Below are 23,936 nucleotides of genomic sequence, written 5' to 3'. Positions count from 1 at the left end.
TTTAATTTACAGGATGTGGAGTTGGAAAAGGACAGTTGGGTACAGGAATACCCTGTGACCTTGATGCAGTTTCTTTTATTTCTTTACCACAACCAACCTGAGTTCATCTCACTGTCCTCAACACCAGAAATGATTGGCAGTCTAGCTGCTACTCTCTTTCCCAGTGTGATTATTGAGTCTGATGGAGGAGATGTCACCACACCTACGGAGGAATTCAAACCTTTCCCCGACTCAGAGTCATATGTCAATATAAACACACCAGAAAATTACAAACCGGGTAAGAAAATATCTTGAATAAAAATGCATAATTCTTTTCATGTAAATGCATACAGATATTTATCAATCATGTTACAGTTGGAATAATCCTACATTTATTGTATTTACATAATATTAGGCTTCCTGACGGGACATCCTGCCCGTAAGTTTGTGATGGACTTCCTGCGGACCATTGTGATAGATAGTTTCTCCCAGCAAGTGTCATTCAAATCCACCACAATACTGGATATTGTGCTCGATGTAAGTCTGTCTAACATATCATATATATCTTATACAGTGAACTTGATGCAAGTCTGTCCAAGATATTGTTTACAGGGAACTGGATGTCTGTCTAATATATCGCATACAGTGAACTTGATGTAAGTCTGTTTAACATATCGTATACAGTGAACTCAATGTAAGTCTGTCCAAGATATTTCTTACAGTGAGTCAGTGAATCATCATAACTGGACACCACAGTTAACTAGTAGTTCCTGGGTAATAGCTGATTTGTGAATTTAACAATTTCTTAAATCAGCATTTTCATATGAGAACTAGATGCAACAGTTCAAATGTACGTTAAAGATCACAATCAAATAATGAATTGATAATCACAATTATAATTAATCAGAGATAAATAATCAAAATGGGAAGATGATGGACACTTGTATGGTTTAGTCTTTTATATCCATACCTGGGCCACTTTAAGGTTTTGGCAGCCAAACAAAACGTCAAACTTATGTTTTGCTTTATAAGGTGTTCAGGAAGTGATACTAAGGTGAATGTACTTTATTTGTGCTTATTAGGCATCACCTGAAAATGCCTCGCGGGCACAGAGGAAAGAGTTCCAGACAGAAATTATGAAAACTGTGATGGAACACTTAGTGGCAGCAGATGTGTTGCTAGGAGACCAGGCAGCATTGCCTATTGGGAGTGGTGGTAGCTACACAAATATGGCCAACAATGTCTTCTACTTCGCCAGTCGACTAGTTGACAAACTCTGGCAGAGTAGGTATCTCTCCAGTACCATCTAAGATACTGTGGCTTTGGAATACTGCAGATATACATTAATGTATTTTTAGAAGAAAAAAAAAGAAAAAAATCTTTTCAGAACTGTCCATATTTTATTGACCACCTCAATGATGCCAACTTATGTCATTAAAATTTAAAGTAAACATTACTGCCTGGAATCAAACTTAAAATGTGTCTGCATACATAATAACAAGAATATGAACACACATGCCATACTGTATTGTTCTTATTGGACAGAGCAAATCCTAATATGATAAGATATTTCGGTTCAATAGAGCAGTGTGACTGTCAATAAAGCTTAACATATTTAATGATGAGATTCATAAGACAAAATTATAAGATGTAAGTTAAGTGAAACCTAGAGATATTTCGACAGAGTCACTCTGCTTTCATCATTCTGGCAGAGTGAATCTTCACATACAGCATTATGTTCTGAGTCTAGATCTGAATTAATATGCATCTAGAATATGAAATGAAATTTGTTTGTCCAAGGTCAAATGAGTTTTGATATTTTGTTTAAACAGATGTGTTCACACGAGAATCCAAGGAAGTATTTGAATTTATCAGTAAACTCATCCAGCAAGCCAAACGTAAAGGTGAGTACATATTGTAATTAGTAAGATACAGGTCTAAGTTTATATAAACATAACACTATTGGCCTACTGAACAATTATGAACTTAATCTCTTCTACCATAGCATTTTGTAGCCATTGATATTCAAAACATGCTGATATGTGTTGTTAAAGATATTTGATTTGTGAAAACAATTATTTCACACATGATGTTTAAGAAATCGATTATCTAGGACATTTTCAGTTTAGAAATAATGTTATCTTTTTGATGTATTTGATAATACAGTGAAATATATTCCCTTACAGCATCAGGAATCTCGCTGGACCTTATATACCGGTCACTGAACAGGACCGTGCTGTTCCAGCTGTCCAGGCCTATACAGTCGGTGGCCATACAGACCACAGTTCTGGACGCCCTCCACAAACTGACCAGTAATCGTGGCCTGGTATTTGGCCCAGCCAATTATGACCAGGAGTTCCTTGTGTGTCTGTGTTACTGTCTACTCCAGCTTACTGAGGATCCTAGTCAAAGGTACCCATTGTTTCAGTGTGAATCAGGAGCAATTGTTTGTGTATTTTTTACAAATATTGTTTGTGGTAATATTGGTGGTGTCTAAGTTGGAACTGTGAATTTCTGGTAGGTGTATGTCAGGATCGAGATAGGTAAAATAGAAAAAAAGTATATTAAAAAACAAAAATTGACGTGATTTCTGAAAATAATGGTTTGATATTTTTGAAAATATGGAAAAGATGATAATGTGACAATATAACTATATAACATCTGGTACTGTTGAAAATAGTAAAATGAAGAAGTTATTAAAAAAAACCTACAATTTCTATTATGAATTCTCAAAAAGAGAGGATTACAAATGTAATAAATAATTCAGGAACATTTAAACAAATATCCCATATTCTATAGTGTAACCCTGGTAAATACTAGCCGCAATATACTGCTCGGCTAGAGTGATCTTCTCTTTATCGCGATCGGTTGAGCATAAGAATAGTAAGCCAGAGGTTCACCGGGTTCGATCCACAGCGGAGGCAGTGATTTCAATATAATTAATCATGCTACAATAGTATTGAGTCTACTGGTATGTAGAAGCATATTTTAACAGGAGATAATATAAGCAATAAGCATATTTTAACAAACTATAGCTCAAACATGACAACAATTCATAAATGAATATTTACAATATCACCAGTCAAAGAAAATGTTTACAGGTATTGTTGGTGCACTAATTCGTCAGTGTTCTAAATCTGCTTTAACTTGGTTTCACTTAAAAATATGAATGCTCCAAAATAAGTATATAAGTCATTTGAAATGCATGCATCTTATACAGTGACGGTTGAAATCTATTTGCTGTTATTTATGGTAAAAATTCTATTCAATGTGTCATTTGAAACATAATCGCCAAAAATAGATTTGAACAGTTTCCATGGTTATGTGACCTGATTCAATGTGTCATTTGAAACATATTTGCCAAAAATAGATTTGGACAGTTTCCATGGTTATGTGACCTGTTATTAAATGACCACCGTCAGTACATGTGTTACCGTTTCAGTACCTCACATCTATACCAGGGTAAGTCAGCAGGGTACATGTAGTTGTTGGGTGTCAGTAAAATATTTGCACCATTTGCAGTATGTGTCTAGTATAACCGGGTTGTTGTCAAGTTTGTAATCTGGACCTAGGTGTTAAAACTAATACAAGTTTTATCAAATCTTCTTGAAAGATATTTCATTGATTTTTTTTATTAATGAGATTTTAGTAAAATATATATACATGTAAAGCAATGAATAGATATTCCACTGATGATTTCTTTAAAATGCTTTTTTAAGACATAAAAACCAGAAACTGAAATTAAGAATTAAAGGTAATGGCAGGAGTGCTAACAAAATTTTAACATGCAATACCAGATCTATGATTTGGTTATCAATTTATTTCGAGTTTTGATGTATTAATGTAAATGAGTGATCACTTTGGATACACTCTGATTTAGCTAAGTTATCACCATTGGTCCAGAAAACATTTTTGTTAATATTTTGTGATACATATATGGAGGGAGACATATAAAGGATTTGATGAGAAAATGCCAAAGCAAACTTCAAAACATGATGGTAAGTGATGCAATATATGAGGGAATCACTGGTGTTGATTGTGAGTTTTTTTTCTTGCTGTTCTCTTTAGAAACTAGGTCGATCATTATCTACTTTTGGTAAAATTTTGAAATGGTATTCCAATCATGTAAGTGTTAATCACTCAATTTACAAATTCCTATCAGTAAAAGACTCCCTTGGTCAAGGTCATGGGACAAACATAAAAGGAAACTTGGTCAAGGTCATGAGACAAATATGCCCTAGTGATGTACTCATGACTTGTCTGTTTTAGCGCTGCCAATCTGCACGGCGGTAAGGCCATGCGTACAACCTGGCATGTAAACATGGAGCAGGGTGAGGAACTAACAGATGAGGTGGTAGATCTCGCCTATATGGAGCTCAGCTCTAGTGTCTTAGAAGGCCACCACCTAGTGGCCAATGCAGCCAAACGTGTTTGGGAGGAGTTGTACGCGTGTAAAAAACCTGTAAGTCACACTTGTGTTTGGCAGGAGCTCTGTAAAAATAATTATGTCACAGTATTTGGATAGGAGAATCTCTGTATGTTTAGCAAGACTCAGTCTGGGAGAATTTATGTCATTAAAAGACACAGTCTTTGAAAAGTTATTTGATACACTCTGAGAATGAATTTTTTTTTTTTTTTTTAAAGACTCTGTTCTAGGTATGCAGACTTTCTTATTTACAACTTGTACCTGTTTTTAATGTTAATTTCCTTTTCTCCTGGGTTAGGTTCTTGAAGAAGTGTTTAAAACCCAGCTGAACAACATGGACCCAGCTAGTTCTAGGATAACGTCACCAGATCTCAACTCTGTCAGGTAAGGAGCACGGTCACTGCCAGCTGTTTTATTTTGGTGGTGATCTTATATTTCTGAATGTCACTGGTACAATAATTTTGAGAGTGTTGTGTAATATTGTTTTGCCTTGCTTTAGTTGTAGAGCAGAAGCATTCTGGCTTTTGGCTTCAGAGTTGGAATCTACACCTTTAGCGATATTAAGGTTTAGTTCTGTTTCAATACCAAATTTTGCATATTCAACTCGCATCATGGCAAATAGAGATTTTGAATGTGCCAGTTTATATCTAGTTTTTGGTGGAAAATATGAAATTTTGATCTATTTTCAGAACTGTCAAGACTCTTGCAATCGTTTTCATACTTGAAATTCTTGTTTGAGGGAAAAAGAACTAATATTACTTTGTGTATGCAGGGGTTTGATACAAGAGAATTCGTCCAAAGTGTGGATAGGGTATGCAGACTCCGAGAGGAAGGGTAACGTTTCATATTCAGAAAGACTTCCTGCCCAGATACAATCAGTAAGTACCAAAATAAATTGAATATACATGTTTGTTATACTGCAAATTTCTACTGTTGTTTGCTTGAGTTTCATTTATATCAATTAGACATCTTCTGTTGAACATATTTACATATTTTCAATACAACAGTAACAAGATGGAGTTGAGGTTAAACATTGTACAAGCTCATATTGAAGGCATACCATATATCTTCTTTCAAAACTGTTTCTTAATTTTGATTTAATGTGTACAACTTCAAAATGGATTTGTACAAGTTGGACAAATTCACAATTTTTTAGCTTTGGATTATGAATTTGAAACCTTATCAATTTTACCAAATAAAAACCATATATCTTTATTTTAAAATATTGAAATTTGTATAGTTTGTCAATATGAAGTGATTTAAACTTATGGTTTTTAATGTTGTTACTTTGGTGAACTTAAAAACTATAGAATGTCGGAAGTGGCAAGCTGAAAATTATGTTTATATATAAAGCAACAAAAATTTATTTATTTTGTTGTTTGGTGTGTTTAATTATATAGAAACTACAGAAGGTTGGAAGTGGCATGTTAAGGCTTGCAACAAGAAAACCAAAGAAGGAACTGCCCCTCAAATCATCTCCTTCTTCTAATGTCCACATGACAGTGAGTATAGTGATTTTCTTAAGGTGGTATGCTCTCTCACTTGCCACTATACCTCCGTTGTTAACTCTAATTGACATACACCTCTATTGTTAACTGTAATTGACATATCCCTCCTTTGTTAACTCTAATTGACATATCCCTCCTTTGTTAACTCTAATTGACATATCCCTCCGTTAACACTAATTGACATACACCTCCTTTGTAAACTCTAATTGACATATACCTCCTTTGTAAACTCTAATTGACATATCCGTCCTTTGTTAACTCTAATTGACACACACCTCCTTTGTAAACTCTAATTGACATATCCGTCCTTTGTTAACTCTAATTGACATATCCCTCCTTTGTTAACTCTAATTGACACACACCTCCTTTGTTAACTCTAATTGACATATCCCTCCTTTGTTAACTGTAATTGACATATCCCTCCTTTGTAAACTCTAATTGACATACACCTCCGTTGTTAACTCTAATTGACATATCCCTCCTTTGTTAACTCTAATTGACATATCCTTCCGTTGTTAACTCTAATTGACATACACCTCCTTTGTAAACTCTAATTGACATATCCCTCCTTTGTCAACTCTAATTGACACACACCTCCTTTGTTAACTCTAATTGACGTATCCCTCCTTTGTTAACTGTAATTGACATATCCCTCCTTTGTTAACTCTAATTGACATACACCTCCTTTGTTAACTCTAATTGACATACACCTCCTTTGTTAACTCTAATTGACATATCCCTCCTTTGTTAACTCTAATTGACATATCCCTCCTTTGTTAACTCTAATTGACGTATCCCTCCTTTGTTAACTGTAATTGACATACACCTCCTTTGTAAACTCTAATTGACATATCCGTCCTTTGTTAACTCTAATTGACACACACCTCCTTTGTAAACTCTAATTGACATATCCGTCCTTTGTTAACTCTAATTGACATATCCCTCCTTTGTTAACTCTAATTGACACACACCTCCTTTGTTAACTCTAATTGACATATCCCTCCTTTGTTAACTGTAATTGACATATCCCTCCTTTGTAAACTCTAATTGACATACACCTCCGTTGTTAACTCTAATTGACATATCCCTCCTTTGTTAACTCTAATTGACATATCCTTCCGTTGTTAACTCTAATTGACATACACCTCCTTTGTAAACTCTAATTGACATATCCCTCCTTTGTCAACTCTAATTGACACACACCTCCTTTGTTAACTCTAATTGACGTATCCCTCCTTTGTTAACTGTAATTGACATATCCCTCCTTTGTTAACTCTAATTGACATACACCTCCTTTGTTAACTCTAATTGACATACACCTCCTTTGTTAACTCTAATTGACATATCCCTCCTTTGTTAACTCTAATTGACATATCCCTCCTTTGTTAACTCTAATTGACGTATCCCTCCTTTGTTAACTGTAATTGACATACACCTCTGTTGTTAACTCTAATTGACATATCCCTCCTTTGTTAAATGTAATTGACATATCCCTCCTTTGTTAACTCTAATTGACGTATCCCTCCTTTGTTAACTCTAATTGACGTATCCCTCCTTTGTTTACTCTAATTGACATATCCCTCCTTTGTTAACTCTAATTGACACACACCTCCTTTGTTAACTCTAATTGACATACACCTCCTTTGTTTACTCTAATTGACATACACCTCCTTTGTCAACTCTAATTGACATATCCCTCCTTTGTTAACTCTAATTGACATATCTCTCCTTTGTCAACTCTAATTGACATATCCCTCCTTTGTTAAATGTAATTGACATATCCCTCCTTTGTCAACTCTAATTGACATATCCCTCCGTTGTTAACTGTAATAAACATGAATGATATTTGTTTTTGAGTTTGTTGATTGTTGTAGGTCTTTTCTAGAAAATTGTATACAGAATGTTTAGGGTGTTATAATTCCTTCTGAACTTGATATTTTTTGTGAAACAATGCACATGATACTCTGACCAATTTGCATATGGCCTTATAAATAATCCTTTGCTGGAATCATTTTGTTCTTTTTTTTTTTTGTCGATTTTATCGGAAATGTACTAAACAATTTGCATATGGTCTTAAGGTGCTCTGTTGAAATTGTGCAAATCAGCATATGCAGTTTTGACAGATCTGGCCTGGCATGCAGGGCGACAAATGAGAGAATCGGAGAAATAGTTTGTCAACATTAAACATAAAAAGGAAAGCATGGACAAGTGCATAATATTGTTTGTTGTATCCTTGTTGTTCCCTTTGCAGGATTACATTTCCTGGACTCTCACACACATGGCTATAGTCAAGGATTTATCCGAGCTGCAGTTCCAGCAGTACATACATGTAAGTCTCTTTGTAGATCCTATTTGGGAGTTATTTTCCTTGTGATGGACATTTCCCTATAGACAATGGTGGTAGGTGTTTAAATCTCTTAAGATGTTGGAGGTTTACAGATCAGTGATAAAAAAATTACAGTATTTATCCCACAATAAGCCTTTGCCACTGAAGTCTATTGACTGACTAAAAATGTTATCAAATGCTATGTCCTGCAATAGCTAATATCAAATCTGATAAAAGTTTATATGTTGGCCACTGGGTTTAATGCAGGATATATGCAGCTGGTAATTTATTTGTTTCTAATTAAAAGCCATCAATCATAATCACGCGTTTTGCAGGGTCAAGAACATATGGCTAAATACCTGGCTGAGGAGTGGGCCCAAACTGAAGGAGAACTTCTACGAGAGAAGGGTCTGTGGGGGCCGCATGTTGGGAGTCGACTGGACAAGTGGCAATCAGACATGACTGAAGGTGAGTGCTCTCCCTTAGCAACTGTGGCAGAATGTCCATTTCATTTATCAAGGTCCAAACAGTTTTACCAGAGTTGATGAAATAATGAGACATCTAGTGGTTTTATGTTGCTTTCAAATGAATCTTGACAAAGTATTTCAAGGCCTGTATTGGCATCATTGACATTAATTTTGTTTTTTAGGTAAAGATATTGTTTTAAAATTTATGCCCAAAATCTTACTTTGAAAAAATTAATGAACTGATAAATGGACAGCCCCTGTCAACAGTTTATAACAGAGACTCATTAATCCTTGAATCTGATACCTGTCTCAAGATCTGTTGCATGTAATGTTGGCTCTGAGTTTTATAAATGCTCTGTTCTGCAGGTCCGTGTCGAATGAGGAAGAAAATGGTGAAGAATGATCTCTTCTTCCAACACTACCCCTACAGACCTGACATGGAGGATAGTGTGAGTATTAATAAGATTATGTCAACAACCTACATTTTGCCAATTCTGGTTATTTTGCTGTCTTTGAGACTATCCATATTAGTTAAACTTGTACTCTGACCCAGGTTAACCCATCTTTGAAGGACTTTTTTGTTTAACATGTATATATTACTATTGTTTGAACAAGTTTGCAGATTAACAGAACTATTTTAAGGATATTTGTGTTAATCAGTCCCCTACCAGTGAATATCAGTGACTATAGGTTTCATTTCCGTCCATCTTGTACATATGTATGTACTGCCAAAGTTTGGTAGCTCTCAACAGCTTCATTCCTTGAGGGAATTTTGATCAAACTTCACTCAATGATAAAGGGCCATAATATCTCAGGCTAGTATAAGTTTCAGGGTTTAAGGTCAAGGTCAAGGTGACTGATTGCAAAATAGTAATTTTTAAAATCAAGAATTTTATGTTTTACAGTATATGCTGCATATATGTCATTATTATCTGTCCTTGTTTCAGCCACTTAAGTACAAGGTGGCCATGAGCTTTGATAGCAAGGAGTACTATGAACAATACAGGCCACAGACCCTTGTGGAGCATGGCAAGGAAATACTACCCATCCAAATGGGTGTGGATAGTGGACTAACAGGGAGTTCTGGGGGCGGACAGGATGAGGATAGGTCCCCAGTCGGTAAGTATTGTAACTAAGGAAACTTTTTCTTAAATATTGTTTATTATTTAATCATGTTGATCACTACTTTCATATTATTACGGTATTTATGGGGATATGATTGCATGAGTAAAGACTTTACCTGTTGTCCTGTAGATATGCTGAGCATGCCGAAGTTACTGCCACAGTCTAATAGTCAGAAGTCAACTGAGGCTGATGATGACCTTGACGAGTCAACCGTGGAAGGTGACCTTGACAAACCAGACAGTCAGGAAAACGCTGGTGAAACAGTGTCAGAGGTCCATTCTGGGGGAAAGACTGACAATAACCAAACCATCCTCAGGATCCTCGGTGAGGGAGAGAAGGTGAGTCACAGGAAAGATTCCATTGGTCACAATCAGTTAGTAAGATCCAGGTATGAATCAGTGAAGATATATTAGGTTATAGAAGGTAAGACAAAGGAAAGATTCCATTGGTCACAATCAGTTAGTAAGATCCAGGTATCGATCAGTGAAGATATATTAGGTTATAGAAGGTAAGACAATTCAAAGGAAAGGTTCCATTGGTCACAATCAGTTAGTAAGATCGAGGTATGGATCAGTGGAGATATGTTGGAGTATAGAAGGTAAGACACAGGAAAGATTCCATTGGTCAAAATCAGTCAGTAAGATCCAGGTATGGATCAGTGGAGATATGTTGGAGTATAGAAGGTAAGACACAGGAAAGATTCCATTGGTCACAATCAGTTAGTAAGATCCAGGTATCGATCAAAGGAGATATATTAGGGTAGAGATATGTGAGCCACAAACCTAATTTAGAATTCAGAAGTATAAACTTCGTGGTATAGGCTTGGCACAACACTTGCATGTATTATTGATTTTGTCCATATATGGAAGTACATGTACAGTAGGATTGTAGGAAAGCTTGATATAATAATTCACATATGATATAATCTTAGTGACTGTAACATTTGTTTATTAAAATAAAAATACTTCACCATCTTTTCAACGACAATATTCCTTGTTTTTGCTTTTTGTTTTAGTATAAAAAAATTGAAAGTTCTAGCATCTTATTTATAGATATTATTTTCTTTTCTTCCAGATAACCAACATCTTCCGATGTGCACGGATACTGGGTTTAGATACAGCAGAAGGCCTTCTTCTGTTCGGTCGGGAACACTTCTATGTTATAGATGGTTTCACCATGCTGAGGACTCGCGAGATCCGTGACATTGACAGTCTACCTCCAGAGTATGTGTTCATAACAACTTTTCAGTTTCTGTTGTTAGAGAAATTTACCAGTATATATAGAAAAAGTTATACATCCTACATTTGGCTTGTTCATGTGTGGCTTTGGCCTCTAGAATCAACCTGCCAAAATCAGTCATTTATTTAAATAAACTAGAGGTATATCTAGTTTAGACATGTTTTAATGTAAGATTAACAACCATGAAATATTCATTTCTAAACTCGAAGGGATTTTTTATAACTAGTAATGTATAGTATTTTGTTAAAAAATATTTGCAACTATTTAAAAATATTTTCATCTGTTGTAATTTTGATCAATGAATGTGTTATTTATACAGTTTCTTCATTCATTCATTCATTTTTTATTTGCAGCCTTCATGATCCAATAATTCCCAAAACCACAAAAGGCACTGGTTCACAGAAACGCATGTAAGAATTGATTGATACAAGTTCACAGAAATTAATGTGTGATAAATACCAGTTCACCTGACTTACTGTCTTATTTTCACAAAATGAAATGTCCAATCTTCTTACAGATATAATAATAGAAGTTTTTTGTAACTATAATTTCACATTGTTTAGTCTGACTATCTACAATGTTAATCATGAATCACACAAAAAGGTACTTTATTTGCAGATGTAGCAAGTTTGCCCATGAAGATATAAGAGAGGTACACAAGCGGCGGTATTTATTACAACCCATAGCTGTAGAATTCTTCTCCGCAGATGGAAGGAACTACTTATTATCATTCCCAAAGAAACTCAGGAACAAAGTTTATGCAAAGTAAGTTTCATGCATCGGCAACAATTTATAAAGGTAACACATTGTTGTTTTAGAAATCAGTTGTTTGAGATTTTGATAAAATGCCTTCAGTTGTGTAACAGTGCAGAAATTTGTACAACAGTTTATACATAAATGGTATAAATTTAAAACTTGCTAAAAGATATCCGATATAGTCTACTTAACTAAGCGACTCTGTTTTATGTGTTCTAGGTTTATGGCAGTGGCAACCTCAATGACCGACAATGCCCAACAGTCTGTGTCTGGGCAGAAACACAGTGCCAAGGTGGAAGCAGGGTAGGTATTGAAAATATCAGTAGGTCATGTTCATTGAATAAAGAATACGAAGATTGTTTTACATTTGCAATATGCTGTACTGAAACAATTGGTTTTTGATGTTTTATAAGGTAGAATTAAGGGAAAACATTTGAATTTAGGATATAATAAAATATCATATATGAATTCAGTCTGATTAAAGTTATTTTGAAATCTATCAAGAAGTTTTGAATTATACCAAATACATGTAAAAAAAACAACTCATTATAATATTTAATTGTTTTGTAGAACAATACTTACTCTATATGAATATGTTGTGCAAGCATTGTAGGTACATGTCACATTATGGATTTGTTTTCATCGAACCCCAAGGAAATAAGACATTGATGATGTTTTTTTTGTTTTTTTTTCATATTTCCATTGTATTATATTCATAAAGTTTTTATGTGAAATATGTATGATATGATCTACTCTTACTTGAAATCATGGGTATTTAAATGAAATGAAATATTTCCACAGATCTGGATTAATCAGCAACTTGATAGGTGAAAAATCTGTCACACAGAGATGGGAGGTATGTAATACTCTAGAGTTTACTAGTAATGATCTCTTATAGTTTGGTGGACAATTTCGAAGTGATAAATAATCGTCCCATTCATTGCCACAATTTTTATTTTCATAGTTATTTCAGGAAAATTGAAGAAATTTTGGCTGATATGAAATGTTAAAATACAATCACCAGATACAATTATTAAATTTTTCTACTTATAATAGATCAAGTAGATCAAGGATGTGAAACATTTGTATTATCGGTTGTATTGCTGTTAGTTTTTTACTGTTTGCTTAGGATGCACTACGTGAATATAATATTAAAATAGATTTCATTTTAAATTTGAAAACTGAGAAACTTAATCAAATCTAAGAAGTATAGAACAATTTGAAATACTAAGACCTAACCACTGTGATATCATATCAACGTGACTTTCTCTCAAAAACATTGATGATTCAAGTTCATTCTCATTATGTGAAAGGTGATAAAAGAGAAAGATATGAAAAGATGTAATTTGAAAAATTATTTTGGATATTGTGGGAACTGTCTAGAATTGAATCCTCTGTACAATGTTGTATAAAATATCTTGTTCCTTTTGTTTTTATGAGTAACAGAAATAGGGAATGCTCTGTTCATTACTTCAATTTCCATTCAGGTTTTTTCCAAGACAATAATCTGAAGTTTTTAAAAAAAAGTTTCACTTTGAAAGATCACTATGATAATTAAGAGGTATACAATTCAGAAGCATGACCGAGATTGTCTATCAAAGTAGGAGTTATAAATAAAGATTGTCTATCAAAGTAGGAGTTATAAGTAAACCTTGTGATTATTTTACTACTGATATTTTGCTGTTTCCTCCTGCAGAGAGGTGAGATAAACAACTTTCAGTATCTGATGCACCTCAATACCCTGGCAGGACGATCCTATAATGACCTGATGCAGTACCCTGTGTTTCCCTGGATTGTGGCTGACTACGATTCAGAGGTGGGTCTATCAACTACCAGTATGTTTCTCAACATATGACCCATGGAATTTATTATGGAGAAAATTTGATGATATATTTCTTAGAAATTACTGCACAATATATAAATCAAGAAGAATCACCATGATATAAGTTTGATGAATGTCCCTTAAGTTTTCCATAGAAAAGAATTCTAAGAGTCAGGAAAAGCTTTTAATAAACTTTATACATGTTTTCCTAGGGAAATACATTTTGTAACTTGAGCCTAGGAATGTTTGTGAAACTGGAGACAGAACTTAAACTTTTTAATAAAAATCACATGTATATAGTAGGAGTGTTTTACTGTGATGTGCTGGCTTACTTACCATGTGGTTGACATAGAGTTTGTTTTGTTTCTCCTACAGGAACTGGACCTGTACAAGGCTGAGACATTCCGCGATCTGTCCAAACCTATGGGGGCCCAGACACCTGAACGACTCAAACAGTTCAAGAAGCGATACCAGGACTGGGATGATCCTCAAGGTCTGCTGCTCCTTTGATATGAAATACAACAAGTCCCCATTAATCAGGCCAACTTCTGCTAAATTTCTAGGATGTCTGTTAATAGAATAAAGGCTATTTGTACTGCTGGCTGAACACATTTGCATTAGGTGGCTGGAGTAATGAATATTGATTGTAAAAATGTTGTTTATTTAATCAATGTTGTATCACACATGTAAATTTGACACATGTGTACATTATGGGTAGATTTATAATTAATGTCATGTTGTATCGGTACAATAGGTTCTGTTGAACTGGCCCTAAAGGCCACCTTTATATAACAAAACCTGTCTATAAAGGCCACAAGTTCATTTAACACTATAATACAATTTATTATTATATTTGAACCTCTATATAAAGGCTAGTTTATCTGCTTCCTTGAATTATCATGGTGGATTACCTTTGTTTACTGTGTTCGTACCTGAACTTACAGGTGAGACACCGCCCTACCATTATGGGACCCACTACTCCTCGGCCATGATTGTGGCTTCTTACCTTCTCAGGATGGAACCATTCACTCAACATTTCCTCAGCCTCCAGGTATCACAAACATAAACATTAGAATGTTGAAAATATCAATCCTTCATATTTAGCAATTAAAGGTTATATTTGAAATACAATAATGTATATATGGTAAGCAATTTTTTTTTTCAATAAATTCAAATTCATTTGATTTGTCAAGAAAATAAGTGTAGAAACATAAAGTAAAGGAACGTCTTTAAGTTCACATTTGTTATCTTGTGAAGGAGTTAGAGAACATTTATATTGGGAGGGTTAATGTTTTAAAGTTATGCCAAACTGTTTTTACAGTTTAATTACATTTTTTTGCCAGGGAGGACACTTTGATTTAGCTGACAGGATGTTCCACAGTGTAAAAGAAAACTGGTTATCAGCCTCCAAAAACAACATGGCTGATGTAAAGGAACTTATCCCAGAGTTCTTTTACCTGCCAGAATTCTTAAAAAATTCAAATAGCTTTGATCTTGGTAAGTGTTTGTTTGTCATTGTTTTCATGTTTCCTTTAAGACTAAACATCACTTCTAACATTGTGTTTTGATGGGGGCTATACAGATTACACAATTGATAAGGCACTCCATTTCACCAAAATATGGCCAGGTTTGGTTCCCCAATCATACGCGACTAGAGATATGGGGTCACCTGCCATGCTTAACTTTGCAGATTTTCTGAGGTTACCTGTTTCTTCCCACATCAAGTCCCATTCCTTGTGCATCACAAGAGTGATTGATATCAACATAAGGCAATTTAACTTGTTTATTGCTTGTTACAAAGTCAAGTTTATTGTTAAAAGCTTGCTGTGCACTTAACTTGATTACTACTTTGTGTAGGAATGAAACAGAGTGGAGTCCAGCTGGATGATGTGGTACTTCCTCCGTGGGCACGTGAGGACCCGAGGGAGTTTATCAGGGCCCACAGAGAGGTAGGCCCTTCTGTGGAGCATTAACCATGTGGGGATAAGTCTAATTTTAATAGGCCAATGTAAACGGTCTCAGTTATCCTTAAGATTTTCATGTTTACAACTTTCGAAAATTCTTAATTGATACACAGGAAATTCATGAATATATAATAAAACTAAGAGGGTAAGGTCTTCATATTGTTTTATTGGTATAGAGTCTAGGACTTTCTTGTGAAATTTCCATTACCTTGAACAAACTGTTTCCTTCCAGGCCCTTGAGAGTGACTATGTGAGTGCCCATCTCCACGAGTGGATAGATCTGATCTTTGGCTTCAAACAGTTGGGCCAGTCTGCCATTGAGTCCATCAATGTGTTTCACCATCTCTTCTATGAGGGAAATGTGGACATATACAGTATTGATGACCCACTCAAGAAAAATGCAACTATAGGATTCATCAATAACTTTGGTCAGATTCCCAAACAGGTAAAAATGCCAGTAATTTCTACTCAATGAATCATTCAAAAGAAGATATTTTTATTCAAAACAAATGATTTGATTTCAGTGTTGAAACCTAATGAAAAACAAGTGTTTTTTTCTAGTGCAAAAATGATAATCATGATTTGTTCAAAATTTGTGGCTTTATTGTATTTATGATTGGTATTTTTTTCTGCTTCAGCTGTTTAAGAAACCCCATCCACAGAAACGACAGAATATCAAGCTATTGGACCCCATCCCCATGGGTTCTATACCTGCAGCGATGGCGGAGAAATTATTTTTCCATAATGTTGACAATCTCCGGCCTACAAAACAGACCATTAAAGGTGCAGTACTAATATCTGAATTGGACTATTCCCATTGTGAAAAAATCTATTCCTAAAAGCATTCATTAAAATTGTTTTTAATGTCTTATAGTTGAATATCTTGGAAACTTCCTTCTTTATGCAGTGATATTAACAGGAAACTAATATCTTAGTAACGCACTTCTTTATGCAGTGATATTAACAGTAAATTAATATCTTAGTAACACACTTCTTTATGCAGTGATATTAACAGGAAATTAATATCTTAGTAACGCACTTCTTTATGCAGTGATATTAACAGGAAATTAATATCTTAGTAACGCACTTCTTTATGCAGTGATATTAACAGGAAATTAATATCTTAGTAATGCACTTCTTTATGCAGTGATATTAACAGGAAATTAATATCTTAGTAACGCACTTCTTTATGCAGTGATATTAACAGGAAATTAATATCTTAGTAATGCACTTCTTTATGCAGTGATATTAACAGGAAATTAATATCTTAGTAACGCCCTTCTTTATGCAGTGATATTAACAGGAAATTAATATCTTAGTAACACCCTTCTTTATGTAGTGATATTAACAGGAAATCAATATCCCTGGATAACTTGTTCCATGCACAGTTATATTAACATTTGGTTAATATCCTTTGATAACCTTGTTCTTTGCAGAGTTGAAAAGTGCTGTAGGCCAGATAATACAACATGAAAAGTATGTCCTGGCCGTAGAACAGAATAAAGTCCTCATCCCTCCAGCTTACAACAGATATCTGGCCTGGGGATTCGCAGATCAAAGTGTTCGCATTGGAAACTACGAGTCAGAAAAGGTAGGTATGGTCAGAAAGGCTGTGTGAAAGTTTTATTGTTTGATTAAAAGATTAACATTAAAGTATTTGGGTAACTAAATTTTATCATGTTCCAAACAAATTTAACCAATTGTCTAAAGCTACAAAATAATATGGATGAAAACATTGGATTTTTCTTGTGAATGGTGTCATTGTTTTTTAATCAGGAGTTGAGGTATTTGTGTGACTATTCACTTTGTTTTGTTGGCAGGCCATTAGTGTGTATGAGTCTCTAGATAACGGTGAAATTCTGTGTTCCACCTGTCCTAACGCCAAGATCTTCATCACAGGCGGCACCAGCTGTGTAAGTATCGCTCTGTAGCTAAGCACTGTAGAGCTACCTAATGTGGTTAATATCTCAGAATTTACAAAAGATGTCATTAATGCCAAGATACATGTTTGCAGGATTCAGATTATGATATGATGAGCTCTCATTCTTATTGTTAGAAATGATGCTGAATCTATTCTTTTGACAAGAAGAAATTGATTTGAAAGACAGTGAAATATACCAAATAAATACATGGAGAGATTTGTGTTCTCCCAATGGATGAGACTAAGCTGTAAATTTATTCTTACACAAATTGTAACTCTCTAGACGATTAACAAATACTTCCAGTATTAAAAAGCTTGTTCTCGAAATTCAATTTCCATGATTAAATCCTATGGGAAATGGTGACACAAAATATGTTCTCTCGAAATTCAATTTCTATGATTAAATCCTATGGGAAATGGTGACACAAAATATGTTCTCTCGAAATTCAATTACCATGATTAAATCCTATAATGGGAAAAGGTGGCACAAAATATGTTCTCTCGAAATTCAATTACCATGATTAAATCCTATGGGAAAAGGTGGCACAAAATATGTTCTCTCGAAATTCAATTACCATGATTAAATCCTGTGGGAAAAGGTGGCACAAAATATGTTCTCTCATAATATACGTTCTCAAGAAAATAATATGGATTACTTCAGTTGTTCATATTGGTGACCTTAAGGAAAATTCTTGGTAAATATTGTAAACTGATGATTAATGATTTGATATCACATCTATTATTAGATTTATCTTCCATCAATATACAACTGATGTATAATAGAAACCTTGTGAAAATATTAAAACAAAAAAAGGTTATTATAGAGATTATTTAACAATGCAAAAAAGTCCTTTTCATTCACATGTGAAGATGACTGTTGTGACAGGTTGTGAATGTGTGGGAGAACCGACCTAAGGAGAAGAAGGTGGTGCTAAAACAGCCATTGTTTGGTCATCTGGAGACAGTAACATGCCTGGCCTCATCTCAGGCTTACAATGTCATTGTCAGTGGATCACGTGATCGCTGCTGTATAATCTGGGACCTCAGTCGCCTCCAGTATGTCAGACAGCTACGAGGACATTCAGCACCTGTGGCTGCCGTCTGTATCAACGAACTCACGGTATATATAAACAATATTTCTCTACACTTAATAGGAAATTCAACCAGTCTGCAATATATTGTTGCATTATCTTTACCATGTTTATCCAGAATATAAGTTAAAGTTTGAGTCTCGGCTTATTTAAAGATTAATGTGGTCTACCATTATTCCTAAATCACATTGATAAGAAGATTGAATGTCAGGTTGAATCCATATTATCTCTGATATAATTTATGTTTAAATTGTATTGTTAAAGTTGTACTTCAAACAAAAACACAATTTCTACCATATTCACAAAGTGAAATAATACATGTTGATAGTAAACATAATGGATGTTTATGATTACAGGGAGATATTGCCAGCTGTGCAGGTACCTATCTGTATGTGTGGTCCATCAATGGAAAGGAGATCGCCTGTGTTAACACAGCTACACTCCGTAGTCAACAGATCCTCTGTCTCGCTATGTCCCAGGTAAGTCAAGCTATCACCATTCTTATGCCCGGGATCCTGATATGGTAAAGCTGTTGGTGACGTGATGGTGGTTACCGGCTAAAACAACCCAGTCACTCAATCAATTCCTCTTGCCAAGTCCAGGCAAAGCACAGAAAAAGCTTTACAATTGTAGTTTCAAAAAAATACCCTGCTTATTGATGGAATAAAGCTTCTGGCGTAAGTAAAAGGGTACTTGGATATCTTTAAAATGCAGACTAACGTAGTGTATATGTAGGTATATTCTGGTATCAGTCTCGGGTAAGAGGACAGATAGAGCTTTTACCATTGTAGTGTTAAAAATTACTCTTAAATATTGAGGATTGTTGCATTCATACAAAACGTTTTCTTTCAAATAAATGCTAATATATGGCATAAAAGGAGTTTTTTATTGTCAAACAACAATGCTGAAGTGTTCGTATTTTGAATGTAATATAAACTTTTGCTAAATTTTGTTTTTACCTCAATTTTCTATTACTTTATATGTATATGAGAAAGGACATTCACATTCCACAGAAACATTTTCTAGTTTTTGAATAAGTGTTTAACTTTGTCAACTATTCCACGTTTAATCCTGCTTTGGTTGACAGATTATCGAGTGGGATAGTCGGAACGTGATCATGACTGGAAGCAGTGATGGTGTTGTTAGGGTAAGTAGTCACAGCTATACTCTCAAGGTGATATTGGGACTGTCTATATGACATATGAACCCTTTTGTGATCAATCTAGTGCTTTTACTTCACAATGGATATATTTTTATGAAACTTAATCTGAAGGCAAATTCCTATGAGACTTTGGTTCTTTTTTTTGATACTTGAGAAATGAAATAATTTCAAACTTGACCCATCTATATTCATATTTACCTTTGAAGCCTCTAGCTGTCTGCACCAAGCTGTTAATAACCTGATTAGCTTAATGTTAAAAAAGACAAGAGAAAGAGACATTTTGAGATATATGCCTTTGTGTTTCAGAAATATAAGATAGAATACCTAAATTACTTGTTAAATTATTTGTATCTGATAGAGTTTATGACTGCCCTATTTCCCCCTCCCCAGGATGTAATTTGAACCTGTACCTAATACTGAATGTGTTTGCCCGACAGATGTGGTCTATTGAGTATGTACAAGTGCCAATTGAGAATAAAAGTGAGAGGAATGATAACCGATGTGATATAACACCTGTAGTAGAACAGGCTGAAACAATGGGCAGTGAAGCAGTCGACATTCCAAAGACGTCGCGGAAGGAATCGTGTGCCAGTTACTGTGACGCTAGAGCTGTAGTGGACAGACTCCGGGACTTCAAAGACCCAGATTTAACAGCTCGTGAAATAGAAATGGGATCGTCAGCAGAGAGCGAGAGTCATATTCCGTCACACTTACGTGACTCTCGATGTGATTTATTGCGTGACGGCAGTGTTATAAGTACTACGAGTAGTATCAGTGACATGTGCCGTGGGGACGATGTACGGAGTACAGATGGTGCAGAGATTGACCCTGCTCTCGATGCACTAGACATCATGTATGCATCCAATATCAGTGATACTCAGTTACCTAGTCAGTCAGAACCTTGTCTTTCATCACTCACAGTGGATGGGATCAACTACAGTCAGAGTCATCCTGATCTAAAGATGGGAGACGAGAAGGAGGAGTCAAATCTCTCTAAGTCTGCTTCATCAGACTTTGAGGTCATAACGGACAATGAAGTGAAAAACTCCCCCAAAATAATGGAAGATCTGCTGAAAAGGAAACCCAGGAAACGAAATGCACTTCGTGAAGGTAACTTAATGAGTAGATGTCAAATCCGCTGTCTTATCGGTTTATTAAGTATCTTCCTTTTCATCCTCATGTCTATCTTTTGGTTGGTGCATTGTTTGATAAATGCGTCAATTTCATATAATACAATATACAATGACAATGATTTCTGTTATGTTGTGTAATGTAATGCATATAGGTAGTTGCCAGTTGAATGTGCTGCACATGACAATTCTGGAATTACTCTGCCTTATGGAAAGCTGGTACATTATGATTATTGCGAAATGCTTATTCAAAATGCAAATTGCTTATTGCTATAGTTATGAGATGCTTAATGTGAATTGCTTTATGCAAATATTGCCTTATGCGAATTGCTTGTATCAAAAAAACAAAAGTTTGGAACAGACGCTAGAATTTGATTGTTGTAATAATTTTTGCTACCACTGTGGTGCAAGACTATTGTTAAGATGTGAATGTGGTAGAGAACTAGTACCAAACTTCAAATTTTGTCCTTCGTGCGAATGACAAATCAGCTGCAGGCTGACAGAATCTCATTTATCTCCAATCTCTGACATGTCTGATCACAGGCAGAAATGCTAATTGTAAAATGCTTAATGCTGAATGGGAAATGCTTAATGCGAAATACCGAATAATGCTTGATGCTAAATGCTTAATGGTTAATGAGAAATGCTTTAGATATAAATTAGTCACATTCAGCCATTCAGCAATAAGCATTTTGCAAATAGCATTACACATTCGGCATATCGCACATCGTACTTGCTTTCCATACTGCTTTATTAAAACACATGTGGTAACTTTCCAGGATTCAGATGGCAAAGGCAGCTTGTGTTTCGAAGTAAACTAACAATGCACACAGCCTACGAACGGAAGGACAATAAGGATCCTGCTGCTGTTACTGCTATCGCAGTAGCAAAGTAAGTTCTGAATTATCTCCCTTATTTAGATTTGATGATTGATGATTGAATTAAATTTACCTAAAGGGTATTCAAGTTTATGTGTTGACCCCCTGGGCTTCTTACAAATTCTTATAAATGTTAGATTGGAATCATGGAAAACTATTTCAATAAAAATACTGCACAAACCATTTTTGAAAAAAAATGAAATCAGAGATGATCAAGTGTCCTCCTAACTATATGCCAACTGTTTATTTTTAACATCACAGAGACCATAAGACAGTGTATGTTGGTGATGCCAAAGGCCGGATATTCAGCTGGACAGTGACTGACCAACCTGGCAAGGTAGTAGCTGACCACTGGATGAAGGATGATGGGGCGGAGACCTGTCCAACGTGTAACGTTCGCTTCTCCTTCGCAGAACGCAGACACCACTGTCGCAATTGTGGACAGGTCTTCTGCTCCAGGTTGGAACATTGCATGTTATAATGTTAGAATGGTCTAGGAGTGCAATCTGGGAGTAAAGACAGTTGGTTTTCAAAATTATATGCATAAATGTGTTCACAGCAAAGAAATCGAGGCTCATTATTTTCTATGACCTTCATAGTAAATTTAAAGAGAATGTTAAAAATTAAGCCTCAAAATTTACTCAGTACATGCACTCTCTGATCATTGTGGAAAGTTTTATGAGTAATGTCTAATTGGTTTGTGAGTGACATTAAGTAGTAAGGGTGATATAGATTTCAGTGAAATTTGGTTCTCTTATTCAACATGCAATGGAACTGCTACTAATGGGAAATTAAAACCCTTTCCATGAAAATATAAACGTTTGTTTATTACTTTTAAGACATGAACACTCAATCAGTATATAACTTCAAAATTTGTTTCTGGTTTTAATATTAAACATAAGAACAAAATGTTAAATCGGGACACTCTCCCTAGAAGCAGCATTGATTCTTCTAAATTGTATACACTTCGAATGACTCCTATGAGGTAGTCCATTGATGTTGACTCCAAGAAGTTAATCCATTCTTGTTCACTCTTAGAAGTTAGTAAATTATTTTTGGCGTGAGATTGTTTGTGATTTCAAATGACAATTTATGTTTTTGAATCTGATTCTTATACATAAATTTTTGACATATTACAAGGAAATAGATACATTGCAACTTCCCAAAACCAATCACCTCTTGATAACGAACGTAGTGGTGATGTACAGAATCGTTCCTTCTATATTATAGTAATAAAAAACTTCCGAACATAACAGGTACTTAGCCAACTGACTGAAATCGACACTTGTGGCAATCGTTGTCTTAAGCTTTGTCTTGGGGTATACGCGTGTAGTAGGTATATTGGTACATAATACCAATAAGAAGAGAATGACTTGTGTATTAATCAAAACAAGCTAAAATCATTCATCATCAAATCAATACTGTCTGTTAGCCATAAGAAAACAAGTTTATTACATTTTTACCAGTGAAATATCAAAAATTATTTATTCTATAAAAGTGATATTTTTCAATCAGAAAGCCTGACATATATGTCAGCACCTGGACAGGGGGAACTACTTTTTTTAGGGAACTGTAGGCCTAGTTAGCATACGGGGCATGCTGCGCACTCGTGAAAAATATCAAAATATTAGCCCCACCCGTGAAATATATTTGGTATTACTGAAGACACTGTTAGATATCCTCTATTTTGTTAGAAAGCTGGAGATTCACATCTAATTTGCATGAGGCCCAGAACGGGTCACTCTCGGGACAAATTCACATATGATAAGGAAGCTAATGATATATCAAGCTTCATAATGTAATTATAGCATACCTTTGCAATCAGTAAAGAACTTCATTATTTAGTTAATGTTTATAAATTCTGCATTCTATGTATTCCTTCACTTCCATGATATTAATACTGCTTCAAAATTATGAAATGTCATTCAATCAATATTATCCCTGGATCCTGACCTGTCAAAATGGATCACTACTCCAAACTGAACCCTCTCCGGCCAAATATTAATATGTACCATGCTTGAAGGGTTTAGGAACGTTTGACTGTATTTGTGAAGATTTGATTTTGTTTTTTATTTAGTCCTACCTATATAATTTTGTAACATGATCATTGTCATGTTTTGTAACATGATCTTTGTCTTGTTT

At 34.9% G+C, this 23,936-nt stretch overlaps 1 protein-coding gene across 1 annotated transcript in view; it reads left to right on the top strand.

The window, feature by feature from the left end:
- LOC117332779 (WD repeat and FYVE domain-containing protein 3-like) overlaps positions 1–23,936 on the top strand; it is a 60,091-nt gene that overhangs the window by 26,984 nt on the left and 9,171 nt on the right. The window contains exons 32-65 of the mRNA XM_033891814.1: positions 13–277; positions 395–516; positions 1,062–1,263; positions 1,812–1,883; positions 2,166–2,391; positions 4,249–4,441; positions 4,704–4,789; positions 5,178–5,283; positions 5,806–5,907; positions 8,165–8,242; positions 8,575–8,707; positions 9,073–9,155; positions 9,654–9,825; positions 9,961–10,169; positions 10,906–11,054; positions 11,424–11,480; positions 11,689–11,835; positions 12,046–12,129; positions 12,628–12,682; positions 13,523–13,642; positions 14,024–14,141; positions 14,593–14,699; positions 14,992–15,145; positions 15,506–15,597; positions 15,845–16,057; positions 16,251–16,395; positions 17,049–17,203; positions 17,433–17,525; positions 18,420–18,653; positions 18,981–19,103; positions 19,712–19,771; positions 20,224–20,896; positions 21,696–21,807; positions 22,056–22,253. Coding sequence (XP_033747705.1) covers positions 13–277; positions 395–516; positions 1,062–1,263; positions 1,812–1,883; positions 2,166–2,391; positions 4,249–4,441; positions 4,704–4,789; positions 5,178–5,283; positions 5,806–5,907; positions 8,165–8,242; positions 8,575–8,707; positions 9,073–9,155; positions 9,654–9,825; positions 9,961–10,169; positions 10,906–11,054; positions 11,424–11,480; positions 11,689–11,835; positions 12,046–12,129; positions 12,628–12,682; positions 13,523–13,642; positions 14,024–14,141; positions 14,593–14,699; positions 14,992–15,145; positions 15,506–15,597; positions 15,845–16,057; positions 16,251–16,395; positions 17,049–17,203; positions 17,433–17,525; positions 18,420–18,653; positions 18,981–19,103; positions 19,712–19,771; positions 20,224–20,896; positions 21,696–21,807; positions 22,056–22,253 — 5,138 coding nt within the window. The remainder of the gene's footprint in view (positions 1–12; positions 278–394; positions 517–1,061; positions 1,264–1,811; positions 1,884–2,165; positions 2,392–4,248; positions 4,442–4,703; positions 4,790–5,177; positions 5,284–5,805; positions 5,908–8,164; positions 8,243–8,574; positions 8,708–9,072; positions 9,156–9,653; positions 9,826–9,960; positions 10,170–10,905; positions 11,055–11,423; positions 11,481–11,688; positions 11,836–12,045; positions 12,130–12,627; positions 12,683–13,522; positions 13,643–14,023; positions 14,142–14,592; positions 14,700–14,991; positions 15,146–15,505; positions 15,598–15,844; positions 16,058–16,250; positions 16,396–17,048; positions 17,204–17,432; positions 17,526–18,419; positions 18,654–18,980; positions 19,104–19,711; positions 19,772–20,223; positions 20,897–21,695; positions 21,808–22,055; positions 22,254–23,936) is intronic.

The sequence above is a fragment of the Pecten maximus genome, chromosome 1 (assembly GCF_902652985.1).
Source record: "Pecten maximus chromosome 1, xPecMax1.1, whole genome shotgun sequence".
Lineage (NCBI taxonomy): Eukaryota > Metazoa > Mollusca > Bivalvia > Pectinida > Pectinidae > Pecten > Pecten maximus.
Note: the sequence above shows the minus strand (reverse complement) of the source record. Positions and strands in the feature narration are given on the sequence as shown.